The sequence below is a fragment of the Pteropus vampyrus genome, unplaced genomic scaffold (genome assembly GCF_000151845.1).
Source record: "Pteropus vampyrus isolate Shadow unplaced genomic scaffold, Pvam_2.0 Scaffold6, whole genome shotgun sequence".
In the NCBI taxonomy this organism is placed as follows: domain Eukaryota; kingdom Metazoa; phylum Chordata; class Mammalia; order Chiroptera; family Pteropodidae; genus Pteropus; species Pteropus vampyrus.
The window spans coordinates 5,487,275-5,503,428 of record NW_011888787.1 but is presented as its reverse complement, the minus strand read 5'-3'; the positions used below and the strand labels follow the sequence as shown (position 1 = coordinate 5,503,428).

Here is a 16,154-nt window from a genome sequence, read left to right as displayed (position 1 = left end):
TGAATAGATACATGCAAAAAAAAAAAAAAATGAAACTAGACTATTCTCTTACATCACATACAAAAATAAACTCAAAATGGATTAAAGACGCAAATGTAAGGCCTGAAACCATAAAACTTCTAGAAGAAAACACACGTAGTAAACTACTTGACATCAGTCTGAGTAATATTTTTTTGGATATGACCCCTTGAGCAAGGGAAATAAAAGCAGAAATAAACAAATGAGACTTCAGCAAACCAAAAGGCTTCTGCACAGCAAAGGAAACCATCAACAAAACAAAAAGACAACCTACTGAAGGGGAGACTATACTTGCAAATGATATATCTGATAAGCAGTTGGTATCTAAAATATAAAAGTAACTCACACAACTCAAAAAAAAAAAAAAAAATCTGATCAAAACCTGGGCAGAGGACATGGAAAGACATTTCTCCAAAGAAGAAAGACATATGAAACAGATGCTCAGCATCTCTAATCATCAGGAAAATGAAAATCAAAACCCCAGTGAGATACCACCTAACACAGGTAAGAATGTCTATTTGCAAAAAGTCCATAAACAACAAGCATTGGTGAGTATATGGAGAAAAGGAAACACTTGTGCACTGTCTGTGCCTGCAAATTGGTGCAGCCACTATGGAAAACAGTATGACAATTCCTCGAAACACTAAAAATAGATCCACCACATAACCCAGCAATTCCACTTGTAGGTATTTATCCAAAGAAAATGAAAACACTAATTCGAAAAGGTATACGCACCCCTATGTTCACTGCAACATTATTTTAAATAGCTATGATATGGAAGCAAACTAAAGGTCCACAGATCGATGGATTAAGATAATGTTGTGTGTGTGCACACGTATACACAATGGAATGTGACTCAGCAATAAAAAAATGAAATATTGCCATGTGCAATAACATGGATGGACCTAGAAGGTATTATGCTAAGTGAAATAAGTCAGACAGAAAAAGACAAAAATACTTATCGTTTCACTTATATGTGGAATCTAAAAAAAACAAAACAAATGAATAAACAAAATAACAAAAACCCTCATAAAAACAGACCGAAGGAATGGTTGCCAGAAGGGAGGGGATGGGGGTAATGGTTGAAAACGGTGAAGGGGAATGTAGTCGGTAATGCTGTGATAAGTTTGCACGGTGACAGATGATTACTAGAATTAGTGGAGCAGTGCCCTGTAAGATACAAAAATGTCAAATCACTATCTTGTACACCTGAAACTAATATAATACTGTATACTATATTACGCCACATACAATATAGTACGGTTTTATACTTAAATAACAATTTTTTAAAAATAATAATAGGGTTACTGGGTCCAAATGATCCAAAGGTCTAGTCATTGCCATCCTCTGCCTAGGAGGAGCTGATGCATTTGGTCCCATCTATGTTTCCATCTTTCAGACCTTGACTACTTCATTAAAACATTGCCATAAAAAATAGTTTGATTTTATCATTTTCATCAATTTCTTTGCCCTCAGAGACCAACAGAGTCTATCAAAAGTGGCATGTTAAAAATTAACTCATTGCTGCATAAATGTTTTGGAAATTATTTGTAAACAAACCTGTTATATCAACTATACTTTGCTTCCTACCTTAACGTCTTCTGGATTAAAGACACCTAGAAAATAAATTCACAACTCCTTAAAATGTTAAAAAGTAATAATAATAATAAAATAATCCTCCAGTATTCTCCTTGGTTAGGGAAGCTGAAGACTGCTATGATGGAAGTTTTGAGATTAGACAAAGGGCTCACAATTCTGTCTTTATTATCACAACTCCTGCCTGTCCTTCCTTCACTGCCCCCAGAGCCTGTCCACTTAACTTTCTCAGGAGAAATATTACCAGTCTCCTGCCTAAGGGCACTGTTAGTCTTTAAGAGGTTGAAGAGAAGACCAAGAAGTCCAACCTCTCTGTTTACAAAGTTCATTCAATCCCCTATTTTTAGACCGGTAGCTCACTCTGTCTCACACAGAATCTGGTGCATTCAAGTCCTATGCCTTTAGGGGGAGCTCTTCAGGGCAGCTGGCTTACCTCTCTGGGACAATGCCCTGCTCTCCTAACACTCCTCCATTATTTTTCATCTTCCAAAAATGCACTGACTTCTCATCTGCTGAGATCTCCCTCCTCAATCTTATTCCTTGACTTTGTGGATACATCCATTTTGTACATCCCTTTTATGTATTCCTTTAATGTAATTTTAGTGATGACTCAGAAGAGAGAGATTATAAATGTATGTAACCAACCTATCATATTCAACCAGAAACCTAGTCATGAACTTTTATTCAGAGGGTGAAGAAAGAATCCTTTCAGGGCCTTCAATTAATGTTATATTATTAGACACTACATTCATTCCTCTTAAAAGGCAAATGCATGGAGTTCTTGATACATCTCCAAGTAGAATTCTAATGCTTCTTAATCATTATTGCTCCAAAGGCATTTACAAAATTTTATTAACACGTAGACAATGTTTTCTACAGGAAAAACTCAGGATTTGAAAGTCATAATGACCTTCTGTATATTAGGAATTGGAAGTAAATTTGTGAATTATCTTTTGTATTTCAAACTCCTGGATTGTCTAATAATTTTGTTTCATTACCATTAATTAAACCTTTCAAAAAAGATGAATTTTAATTTCATGCTCAATCAACATTTGTACATGCTAATTCCTAATCAAGTTTTTAATATATCTCATATTAACCATTAAAATTAATGTAAAAATGAAAGGTTACAGTAATTTGCTACTTCTCTATTTTAGATATTGAGCAAGTATTGATCTTTAGTTCTACTTAACTAAATAGATGCAGCAAAATAATTTTAGTTAACTATAGTTATAGGTTTGGATAAAACTATAACTTTTATCTAATTCTACTATAAACTATAGATTTTTTCCTATTCAACTATATTCCTATTCAATTCAACTACAAACTACAGATTTTAGAGAAAAATTTTCTAAAACCCTAAATGTATTAAAATTATATCTAAGAAGAAATCATAATTTGAAAATTAGGTATTTTAGGGAAAAAATAACCCTTTGAAGAGATATGTGTTCTAATTTTTGAAAGATGAATCATATTCAGAGAAATAATTATCTGTGCTATTCAAAATCAGAATTAACATTTAAAAAGTAAAAATATTGCTGTATTTTTTTCTAACAGACATAGTTCTTGTGGACATTTGCATCAAGTACTATTATAACTAAAAAAATTTAAAGTACCTTAACTTTAGAGTCTAATTCTTTTTTCTACTTTCTTTCTAGACTTTTCACCTATATGTTATAAAATTAGGATTAGCATTAACTAGGGGTAAATATCAAACTATGAAAACCTCCCTTAGCAACAGAAACACATTCATTCACTTAACAAATATTCAACATGTGTCTTCTATCTGCCAGATTCTCTCTTGAGCTAGGCATACAGCAATACCTAAGTCAAAATATGGCTCTATCTTCAGAGTGTACGGTATCAAAGGGAAGACAGACAGTAAAGCCAAGTGTAAGAAGATTCCTCAGGAAAATGCCCCCCTGAACCTCCCTCACCATTTTTCTTGCCTAAGGGGATAGAAGTCATTAATAAAGTATGACCACTGAGAGATGAGAGATGAGAAAGTCACTATATACTTTTGTGTTTGGCTAAGGAGGAATGAAAAACACATGCCACGCTTTGTCCTCAGACCCTCCTGCTTTATCCTACACGTTCTGTGATACGTATAAGAGGGAACGAGCTCCAGGCACTAACTAGCCCGACTAAGCACTTTCTGTGTGCTTCTATTAAACTCGTTTCACTCATTTCGTCCCCACAACTGTCCTAAGATAGAGGTACTTTTATTATCCTCCCTTTACAGGGGCCGAAACCAAGGCAGAGAGATTCTAACCCAGTCATTCTCACTCCAAACCACCAGACAGCCACCTCTCACTGTACGTATGGTACGAAGTGCATTCCTTACCAACGTAGGGACGGGCTTTGTCTCCGATCAGACAGGGCTGCTTGCCTCTGAAAGGTTCAGTGGGATTAAACCCTGAGAGCTGAGTGAATTTCCTCACGGGCCGCACTGTCTCCCCAGCAGCCCAGGCAAAGAAAGCAGGAGAGACTCAGGGCGGCCCCCACGAGCTGCCAGGGCAGTGGTCCGGAGGCCTCGTGCAGAGCCCAGCTGCGGGCTGTACTCAGCCCTCTCTCGTTTGCTCCTGCTTAAAAAAACAGTAATGTAAACGGAGCCACTTTAAAATGGAGCCGGTGTGGCCATCCCGGAGGAACCGCCTTGCGAGTCTTACCCCTCAAACCTGTGGAATGTTAAAATGAGGCAAAATAACCTTTGGGCTGGGCCTAAAGCAGCACTGTGGCCCAAAGAACTGTTTGCAAGGAAAACAAAAAAGCAGATGCTATGACTGAAAGTTAAAAATGCTGTTCGGCATTAGTGTCACTATGTTAGCTGGTCTTCCTCCCACTGATGTCATCAGTCCCCTTCCCTTTCACATAAACACCTCTGGCCTCTGTCCCCTAATCAGAATGCTATTTGGGTCTCTGCCTGAATCAGTGCTTCCCAAATAGCTCCTTTTTTTCTTTTACTATCAAATGCTTTGTTGCCTCTCGCGTCGGCTTTCTATTTTTAAGTTAACGCCCCCAACATAACACTTGACCAGTGCAGTTCCTACTTTCAGGCAGAGGGACAAAAACACTGGTATTGCCACACTACTGGACTCTGTACTTAACAGGGGATAAAAGACAAGTTAAATCCTGTGACACGTCTACCTCTGAGGGTGCTGAAATGTCCATTTTACTGCCATTAAAAGAATCGAACTACTATATAGTCAGGCACAAAGAAGGAAGTCACCCCTAACTTAGGGCATGTGATGAATAAAACAGCAATTACAAGGCAAGTACAGCGCCACAGAACTGTAAAGGGCACCCTCAGAGGTAGTAAAATGGACATTTTAATGGCAGTAAAATGGACATTTCAGCACCCTCAGAGGTAGACGTGTCACAGGATTTAACTTGTCTTTTATCCCCTGTTAAGTACAGAGTCCAGTGTAGCAAAAATATATGAGAAGACACAGAAAGAAAAGACAGCATGACAAAAACCAAAGAAAGCTCAAGAACTCCAAAAGCAGGGAGGAGAGAAACTGGAGAGGTAAGCAGAAGCCATACTGTAAAGATCATAATCATGCTAGGAATGTGAATTTATTGGAAGGATACTAGGAAGTCAGAGAACAGTTTTAAATATGAGAAAAATAATCAAACTTTGTTGAAACAGAAACACGATAACAACAACCAGCTTCAGTGATAATGAGGGGTGAAGGAGACAAACATAAAGTTACTCCAGTAATCTAGATCAGAAGTGGACAAGTAAAGGGCCAGATGGTATTTCAGGCGTGTGGGCTATTAAGTCTCTGGGCAGCTACTCAGCTCAGCTGCTGCTGCACTAAAGCTGACTCAGACTCAGACAATAAATAAAACAGAGCCCGCTGTACTCCATAGGATCCGGCCTGCAGGCCAGTTGGTCAGACCAGGTGATTAGAAGCATGAACTCGGAAAAGTATTCATATTCAAAAGACACTGAGGTAAAATACAGAAGTTTTGGCAATTCAAAATGAAGGATCCATGTGAAGATAGACGAAGCTATAGAAAAATTCGAGACCCCCAACTTTAGCACTCTAGCTACTCACTGAGTAGAAAAACAAGAGAAGGGACAGGCTGGCTCAGGACAGGGGAGCTCACCGATCCAGAAGCCCCTGGGGACAGATTCCCTCTCACACAGGAAGGTTCTGCAAGCTACATGACAACAGGGGGAGACGTAATCTTTTTACAGGTAAGGGAGTGAATAATTAGGAAAGTTAACATAATAATGATACATATTTAAGTCTATTTGACTCCAAAGCTCATGCCTAAAAGTTGATGAGATTTGTTTTGCTACTGGTGTAAATAAAAGATATCATCTATTCATATACATATTCATATATCTCTGTTTATCCATCTATCTCGCGTGGATTACACATATCTATCTTATTACTCAGGTAACTACATTTAATATATTTTCTTTTTTTAGAGGGAAAACTTTTATTTGTATTAACACTTGTAAGGCTAATCTCTTTCCAGCCTCACCTTCCTCAACCTTGATACCCACGTTCGTAGTTATTTCTTCCTTATTGTTTCTAAATAAGATGTGCACAGTGCTTTCTTCAATTTTAGATGCTATCCATTTATTTATTACTGTTGAAGATGAGGAGATAGCTTTCTTACTTAGCCTTTCTGTGCCTCAGTTCCTTCACCTATAAAAATGGGAATGATAATACATCTACCTAATAGGACTGATGTAAGGATCAATTAAGACTGTGTGTGTGTGTAGTACTTAGAATAATGCAAGACACATACTACAGGCTGAGTATTAAAGATTATTATTATTACACCACCAAACACACAAACACCCTCCTTAACTATATATAGTTCTCCCCCCACCACATAGTTTTATCACAATTTTAGTTAAATCAGTGTTTGATGTTGAGTGTTATGATCATATAAATATTGTTCCCAGCTAAGTAGTCAACATGTCCTTTCTTAGAAATTGTTTGTCCTAGAATTAAAATTCCCTCATTTTTTTTCACTCAAGGTTTCTCCATATCTAATACTAATTCATCTTAAAACTCCCTAGAACTGTTACAAATCTGCTGGTAATGTGCTCAAACACAAGAAATATCAGTTTCTTTTTCCCCCTTGAAGAGAGCTATACCAGTTTTCTATCCTCCTGTTCCAGGCTGATCTGGTTCTTTTCCAGGCCAGATATAAACTGTCATCCTGGGACATCTCTTCATTATTCTAGAATTCCCCTTACCTCTGTGTTTGGTATCCTCTTTCCTGATGCTATGGATTCTTTTTTGGTTTGTTCACTCATTATAATACAGTACATGTCCTCCTACGCTTTCTGAGATGGCACATGGGTAATTCATGTTTTTGCGTGCATTTGACTGTCTGAATGTGTGTTCATGTTCATGTGGTGCTTACGCTTGGTTAATAGGCTAGGCATAAAGTTTTCCATGAAAGTCATTTTCTCTCAGAACTTCGAAGGTTCCATTGTCTTCTGGTTTCCAGATGAACTAGAAGTTGCTACGAAGAGACTTGATAGCGTTCTGACTCCCAATCTTTTTTATATGATGTTTTGATCCTTCCCACTACTCGCTGCTTAACTCAAACTCTAATTCCAAATATCCTTGCAATGTTGTGATTTATATATATATATGTATATATATCCCCAGTTCCCAACACAAGAGCTCCTGAAATCCTTAATTTCCTGGGTAATTATGAGTGTCTTCTGTTCTAATAAAGTGACTCTGGGTGGGCTCCTGGGTGAGAGCTGGTCACCAGAAAGAACGTGCTATGATTAGAAGCTTGAGATTTTCAGCCCTGCCTCCCATCCTCTTGAGAAGGAAGGACTAAAAATGGAGTTAATAATCGATCATGCTTATGTGGTAAACCTCCATAAAAACCCCAATAGTATGGGGTTTGGAGAGCTTCCAGGATAGTGAACACATCCACACCGGGAGGGCGACACACCCAAACTCCACGGGGACAGAAGCTCCTGTGGTGGGGTCCCTCCCCCCGCCAGATCTTGCCCTGTGTGTCTCTTCACCTGGCTGTTCATCTCTGGCCTGTATCATATCCTTTAAACTGGTAAATGTGTTCCCCTGAGTTCTGCGAGCTGCTCTAGCAGATTAATCAAACCCGAGGAGAGGGTCAGGGGAACTGCCGATTTGCAGCCAGAAGTTGTGGGTAGCCTGGAGACCTACTGCTTGCGACTGGCATCTGAAGTGGGGTTGGAGCAGCCTTGTGAGACTAAGCCCTTAACCTGCAGGATCTGAAACCATCTCCAAGTGGACAGTGTCAGAACTGAGTTAAATTTGTACGACACCCAACTGGTATCAGAGAATTGCTTGGTGTGGGGGAAAAACTTCCACACGTGTGGTGATCAGAAGTGTTTTGTGTGAGTAGAAAAAAAAAAAAAAAGAAAAAGAGACTCACAGAAGAAACAGACAAGCTAGACTGAACTGAATTTTTCTAAATTTCATGATAATGTTTCTTACTATAGGTACTTATCACTAAAAAGATCCTTTCAATTTGGAAATGTGTGTATGTCAGTTCTGGTAATTTTTTTTTTTTTTTTGGTATTTATTTGATAATTTCTTCCCACACCTATTTCCTTTTTCTGAAACACTTATTGGATGTTAGCCTTCCTGCATAAAATGTATCACTTTTCTATGTTCTTTCTCATTATTTTGTACTATATTTCTGGGAAATGCCTCAATCTTATCTTCCAATTATCAAATGAATTTTTTTTTCCCAATGAATTTATTTGGGTTATATTTATTTTCTGGGTCTCTTACGTTTTTCATCTACAATCCTTATAAAAAAAAACACCTCATATCCAGGGGGTGACGTAAGCATCATGGCAGAGTGAGAAGACCTACTGGTTTCTCTCTTCCAAGTTACAAATCAGACAACTATACTTTAGCCAAGGGTTCCCTGCTCCACAAGCACCTCTGAGAGATCCACGCATTGAGATGTCCGAAGGTGGTGTGCGGGAGTGAGCAGCGGAGTCAGAAAGGGAAAAGGATGGACACGAAGAGCCACAGATGCAGTCAGGCGCTTGTCAGCGGCCCGGCTGACACAGTAGCAGGAGGGCTGGGTTGCAGCCCTCACTTGGCAGCCGGGAGGGGCAGAGGCAGCATTTCAGCCTGAGAGGCCCGTACACACTGTGGCTCGGCCCAGTGATGAGGGTGTGGAAAGGTGTGGCGGCTGTGAGCTGACAGCTGCCGCCATATCCAGGGAAAATACAAGGCTGCAGATACATGAACCTGCCCCCGACTCGCCCTCCCAGGACTGCCCAGGCTCCAGCTGACATGGCAGCAGTGGAGGGGTCAGGTTACAGCCCTCACTCAGCAGCCCAGGGAGAGGCCAGAGGAATAGAAGCAACATTCCAGCCTGAGTAGCCGGTGCACACTGTGACTAAACCCAGTGGAAAAACAAAGCTGCAGGCACGGGAATCTGCCTCCCTCCCCACCACCACCACATACACCCCATCGTAGAACCCTGCAGAGGCAAATGGGACACCTCAGCTAGGACAGGGTGGCTGGCAGCCTCTGGATGCTGGGAAGTGCCGTGGGAACTCACACGTCCAGAGCCCCATCGCCAGCTACATCCCACCACTGGGTGGTGCACTGAGGCCAACGTGACTCAGTCAAAGAGGGGATGCCCACCTCCTCGGGAATGTGGGGCATTTTCCACCGCCAAGGCTACAACATCCCACCAAGATTCCAGCAGTCCCGGCAGTGCAAGTAAGAGAAAACGAAAACGCACTATACAGCACCATCTACTGGAAAACAAAGACTTCTACTTACCAACCTGCTGAATTGTTAAAAGCAAAACAGTACCTAAAAAAGATTTCAATACCTCTAATGCCAGTTAGAGAAACAATCCATCAAGTACCATAAATAACCAAAGTTAACAAGGTAGCTCAGGAAAAGAAAATGAGAAGTCTCCAGAAAATAAACTCAAAGACATGGGAAACCGTGATTTAAATGACAGGGAATTCAAGACTGCAGTTCGGAAATAACTCAGTGAGATACAAGAAAACTCAGAAAGGTAGGTCAGTGAGCTCAGGAAGAATATCAGTGAAAGGGGTACGTTACACCAAAGAGACTGAAACTACAAAAAAAGAACCAAACAGAAGTTCTGCAGCTGAACTCAATAAATGAATTATAGAGCTTAGGAAATAAAGCAGACCAGGTGGAAGAAAGAATTAATGATCTAGAAGATATAAATCTAGAAATGACTCAGGTGGAAGAGAGAGAGAATTTGACATGCCAAAATGGTATGAAACTGAAAAGTAACTATAAGAAGCTGGAAAAACCACAAATATGTAGATTAAGCAACATGTTACTGAACTATTGGGTCAAAGAAATAAAAGATCAAAAGATACATAGAGACAAATGAGAATGACAATACGGCCTAACAAAATGTGGGGGATACAGCAAAAGCAGTACTAAGAGGGAAGTTTTAGCATTTCAGGCCTACCTCAAGAAATAATCACCGCAAATAAAAAATCTAACATTTCACCTCAAAGAACTAGAAAAAGAACAAAGAAGCCCAAAAATCAATAGAAAAAGGGAAATGATAAATTAGAGCAGAATTAAATGAAACAGGGAACAAAAATAGGAAAAATTCATGCAACAAAGAGCTGGGACTTTGAAAGGATAAATAAAATGGACAAACCTCCAGGTGAACTAAGGAAAAAAGAGAAGATGCAAATAAAACCAGAAATGATAGAGGAGCAGTTACAATGGACACCAAAGAAATACAAAGGATTACACAAGAATACTAAGCTATTTTATACCACCAAACTGGATAGCCTAGAAGAAATGAACAAATTCTTAGAAATACATAACCTTCCTAGACTGAACCAGGAAGAACTGGAAAACCTAGACTGATCAACAGTAAGGAAACTGAAACTGTCATCATAAATCTCCCCAAAAAAACAGAAGTCCAGGACCAGATGGCTTCATGGTGGATTCTACCAAACATTCCAAGGAGATTTAACACCAATCCTCCTCAAACTCTTCCAAAAAACGGAAGAGGAATACTTCCTAACTCATTTTATGAGGCCAATGTTACCCCGATACTAAAAAACAGTATTCAGTTCTTTCAGTATATTCTATCTTTAAAAAGTTTTCCTGTGATTCCTTCACCCCTTTTTTCTCTTTAAGTCTCAATTATTTGATGATCTTTGACTATCCATTTACACTTAAGAGGGAGGCACTAACATGCCAAATGCAAGTTCAGTGTGCAATGGGTAGCCAGCCACTTCACTTCCAGTATCTTGAGATCTTTTCTATTTAGTCAGTTTCTGTAAAGAGAAATTCCAGTCTTCTGTTTGAAGATTACAAACCTAGCCCCCAGACGTTTACTTAAACTCCATCATTAATACAGTATTTCACTCCACTCTCATTTCTGCCTAGTGTTCCAGAATCCAGAACTTCTCTGGTTCAGCCTTTTAGAGAGCAAGCTTCAATCCAGGCTTATCAGAAGAACATAAGGGAAGTACTCTTCAGCCATGTAGAATAAGAAAGAGGCTATGGGATAGGCCTACTGACCCTTATACATACACTCCAACAATCCTATTTTAATATTTTCAGTTCTAGCTCATACCTGCAGATATACCTCATGCATCTATCTGCTTCTTGCGTCTTTCAGAAATTAAATACTGGGGTTTTACACAGGGAATTCACTTGTTTCTTAATGTCATTCCCCATGATAGACATGTTCTTACTTTCTTCACTTTCCATCCACTTTGCAACTTTTAAATTTTTATTAATAGCTCTCATTTACTGTAGTCTTCTCTCCCACTCTTTTAATACTTGTGGGATGATATATTTTTCTCATTGTAATTTGAGAGGTGTTTCAGAAGAGATCAGATGGAGATTAATGCACATATTTAAACTGTCATCCTTAATAAAGAGTTGCACCTGTCATGTACCCACCATCTAGCTTAACAAAATATTACGAATACACTGTGCTTGTGATTAGCCTTTTTAATTTTCTAGGTAAGAGTCATGTCATTTTCAAACACTGATTTTTGTTATTCTAACATTAGAAAAAAATGTTAAAAAAACAAAAGAAAAATATTTAAAAATAAAAGAATATTTTGCTTATCTTTTTCGGAGGGGGACTAAGATGAGCTTCATTACTGATAATAATGTTAGACCTGAAGTTTAATATATTCTCTCAATTAAGAAATTTTAGAAGACAGTTTTCATTTGGAATATGTATAATTTCTTGTGTACTACATTATGATTTCTATTTTTCTTTTCTATTGGTAGGATCTAAGGAAGTAGCTATATTGAAATATAATTTATACATAATAAAACTCAATTTTTAGGTGTACAGTTTTAGTAATCAATTAGGCAGATTTCTAGTAAATTTATAGAGTTGTACAACCATCACCACAAGTTTTAGAACACTTCCATCACAAAGTCATTTTTATTAGGATACTTTTATTATTCTGTCCCACTTTACTATATGTTTCATGAAGAGAAAAAGTGTTTTTGCGCATTATGTAGACATAGCGCCTAGCCTATTGCCTGACATATATGGTAGGTAGGTACTCAACAAATATTTGTTAACCTATTTCTCATTTGCCCTGAGAATACTCGTCGGTGGCACTTGTGGCTGCGTTTACCCCGAGATAACTCACAGATAGAGTCCTAACCTCACCCCCAAAGTCTGCCACGAAATGGCTCACTTTTATTATTATTTTCATAATACCCTAGTAAATCGATAGCCTTTGGAAACAAATGACATTCTATATATAGCATTGTTTTTAGTAGCGGTATTTCTATTTACAAAATATAGCTATTCTCAGTCGCTGAAACTGAGAGTCGCTATATTTTGTAAATAGAAATACCACTACTAAAATCCTAGAGAACGTAGCTTTCCTAAGCAGGATGCTAACGTTGTCCTCGAGCAATCGTTAGCTGAAGGTTCACTTGATGAATCCGATTTATGTACACATTTCTGTTACATTAGGATCAGAGACAAGTTCTGTTTAGAAATAACTTCAAGAACAGTTTTATATTTTATTTTCACATTGAAAACTAGTCAGATTTGCCTCAGCCTCAAAGAGTGTGTTTATGTAAAATTAACGCTGGCAGAGAGCTGCACTTTTTTTTCTAAATGGGAAGTGGGTTAAATGAAGAATACATAATGACTGTCTCAGTTTTATTTTTGGCATTTCTTTACTTTGACTTATTTTCTTTCGCTAGATTCTTCATATGTGAACTCTTCATATGTGAATCATTTTAACTCTTCCTGGTCAATCTAGACATTTTTTGGTTAATATAGATATTTAAAGTGATATAATTTCATCAAGTATTACCTTGGAAAAATTTCGTAGGTTTTATTATGTCTATATTTTTATTTCTATCCTTCAAAAATACAGAAATGATGTGGCCCCTCTATTCAGAAGCCATGAAAAATTTTCCATTTTCTACAGAACAGTATCTAAAGTTCTTAAGAGTCAAGTCAGCGCTAAAGTGATTTCTAGCCTATCATCTTATCAATATACTTTATACTCCAATCAGATTGGGCTACTTGCTCTTCCCTTAAACAAGTTCTGTACTTCTGTTTGTAAAAGCTTTTTCTCCTGTGCTCAGTACCTAGCAAAGTGCCTTAAACAGAGTAGCTCAATATACGTTTGTGGAGAGTTCATAACATTATCACGATCCAAGTTAATATTTTGAATTTTATCTTTTATCATATTGAATTATATTTTATTATTTAATTTCCAATTTTACTGTATTGTGATCTATTTCATTTTTTATTGTTTTTAATTTTTTATGTTTTTGAAATATTTATATTTGTGTAATCTGCTTTTAAATTGTATTAAGTACTTCTATATATCCTATACTTCGGTCAATTTTGTCTAAGACTTAAACATATATAAAAAGATCTCTGGACTTTTCTTCGACCACCATTAGACCATGAAATTCATGAAGAGCCAGGTCTACTTTGCTGACTGTATTTTGAGTACCTGGGACATGCTGGTACATCGGCTCAGTAAATTTTTAGTCGTCTTTAATTTTATTCTTTCCACTGCTACTAAATTAAAAAGTGTACATTAAAGAGTTCTTAGGCTGATTACCTTATGAGAACAATAAATAAAAATATACATAATAGATGAGGTTCAATTAAACACAGCAACACAGAGTTCCTATTACGAATCAAAATGTTCTAAGAGTGAGATACAAACACAATTCCTGCCCTTGAGGCCTATGATGATGCTCATGTTAGCAAGTAACTCTGACACAGTATACTAGAGGGAAGGATGTATAAAAAGGCTTGGAAATAAGAGTCGAGGACACCTTTAAATCGAGTAGGGGAAGGAGGTAGTTAAGGAAATCTATAGCACAAAGTAAAATCCTTTTAAGGATAAGAAAACCAAAACTCAAACTATGGTACATGTTCAAGATCATACAGCTGGAGACCACAAAAGGAGATCTAACTCCCAGTTCTGTGCTCTTTCCCTTACACCATACTTACTATCGATACCTTTTAGCAGCTCACAAAAGAACAACAGAGAATTTAGAGAGTTACGAAATATAATTTGGGCATTTATTCATCCTAACCCCATCTCCTATTAATATAAAAAATCAAGGACTATGCAAAATTGTGAAAACCTTAGCCAAGTACCATGTAGTTAAAACAACTTTCTAGCTGATTCGTCTATGAGAGAATGCACTCTAAAAGTGTTGGTTACATGTATATTTCATCAGCGAGACACACATCCCAGGTCCCAGTCCAAAGTGACTTGGACATAAAGAGAACTATTAAATTGTATTACATCCATATATGCATATTTTTTTAAATAAATGTTAATAGGTCTGCAGCAAATCTTTAAAAAAGGAAAGGTCCAAAAATATGAATCAGGCAGCCTTTATTCAGCACATTCTGAGAAAGTGAGACCCTGAATCTGTAGATTTAAGTACTAAAGTCCATAGAGAGAGACATTCTTTTAGGAACGAGGATGGCATTTAGGCCTTTCCACATCTCTCATGACTATCCAATTACTTTTAGCTACCAAGCAACCTTTCCATGACTAATTGGAAATACATGCTGACCCCACAACCCTGACTTCGGGACATTATTTACCCCCCCTCCCCTATTATAAATTAATAAATTGGCATTCTAAACACACAGATTTTTGGTTGCTTGGTTAGCATGAAATAACCCCAAGAACCTTGCTCAGTTCTAAACAGCAGTGTAGAAAAAAAAGTTTAAGAACTTGAAAAATTTAAGATCATACTCTAAACCAATAGTTGAAAAGGTGATTCGGGCCATAAGTGGATTTTATTTGGCTTACAGGGGAAAGGGTAGGAGGGGCAGAGGAAGAGAATGCTCTAAAAAAACAACAACAACAACAACAAAAAAAACCCTGCATATTTCACATAAAAAAGTTAGATTTCCAGCTTCTCTTGAAAACTCTGATGCTCTGGCAATACTGGGCCTGCAGTGCCACAAAGTAAAACCGGCTGGAGTTACAAGGCCAGGGTTACAAAGCCTTAGTTCCGTACATGTGCCATCTGCTTTCTAATTCATCATACAAACTGAGGCCAAAGGTCATTTCTCATTCTGTTTGTAGTAATGTCTGCCTTATGCCATACGAAGTGAGTAAGTGCAATTTTTTTAAAAGTACAATCTACTCTTTACATTAATGCAATAAACAAAACTAGAATCAAAGAAATCAATTTACCTTAATCTGAGTCTGTTCGATTGACTTTTCCCATATCTGCTGATCATATGCTCCAATCTGAAACAGGAAGCAGGCTATTTAAATGATGCAAAGGAAATCCTTTCATTTAGATCAAACCTCACAAAAGCCGTACACTATTAAATATCAGTATGATATCTGGAAAATGTTTACACTTCTCCGAGTTCAAATAAATTAATAGTTCCAAGGACTGTTTCCTTGAAAGTCCTAAGGTAGGTGGATCTAGAAGTAATTTAAAAAGCAACGTCCAAAATATTTCAAATATTACCTTAAAAGATATTTCCACTTCTTAAGGAAAACTAGAGAGGAATGAAAAGGTAAAGGACAACTCAATAAGATTTTGACAGTGCCATTCTGAGTGTGGAGATACAAGTTTCATGTCTGAAAAATGAGCAGTTTGATCAGAGGCAAACTTTCAAAGCATTGCTGGGACATTGTGTATGCAGCCTGGAGAAGGGAGGTGACTTGAAAATCTTACTCTAAGACCTGGAACTGGGTTTAAAAGCTCTAATGACCTTGTCCATCAGTTTTTCCATTTATGTTGGGAGCTATCATGTAAAGCTGCCTGGCACTATCAAGCGCAGGCGAAACTAACGTGAAATGCTTTGTGAGAGCTCAGTGCAAGAAGTCGTCTTTACACGTAAAAAAAACATTGACATTACCTTTTTTTGATACCACGATATAGCATCTCTCTCATTTGAGGCCATCTGTGTCTCCAGCCAGCCAGAGAATGGGATTTCACTGAAAAGGAAGGAAAACCAGTGAGACCAGCTGCTGAAAGGTACTCTCTCAGTTTGGGGAGAACTCAAAAACCGCTGCTCTCAGCCTCTCC

General features: G+C 37.8%; 1 protein-coding gene across 1 annotated transcript in view; it reads right to left on the bottom strand.

Moving 5' to 3' along the window:
* PHTF1 (putative homeodomain transcription factor 1) overlaps positions 1-16,104 on the bottom strand; it is a 44,701-nt gene extending 28,597 nt beyond the window's left edge. Inside the window, exons 1-2 of the mRNA XM_023534955.1 lie at positions 15,985-16,104; positions 15,305-15,361 (exon numbers count right to left, since the gene is read on the bottom strand). Coding sequence (XP_023390723.1) covers positions 15,305-15,361; positions 15,985-16,029 — 102 coding nt within the window. The 5' untranslated portion in view covers positions 16,030-16,104. The remainder of the gene's footprint in view (positions 1-15,304; positions 15,362-15,984) is intronic.
* Between the last annotated feature and the right edge of the window lie 50 nt (positions 16,105-16,154).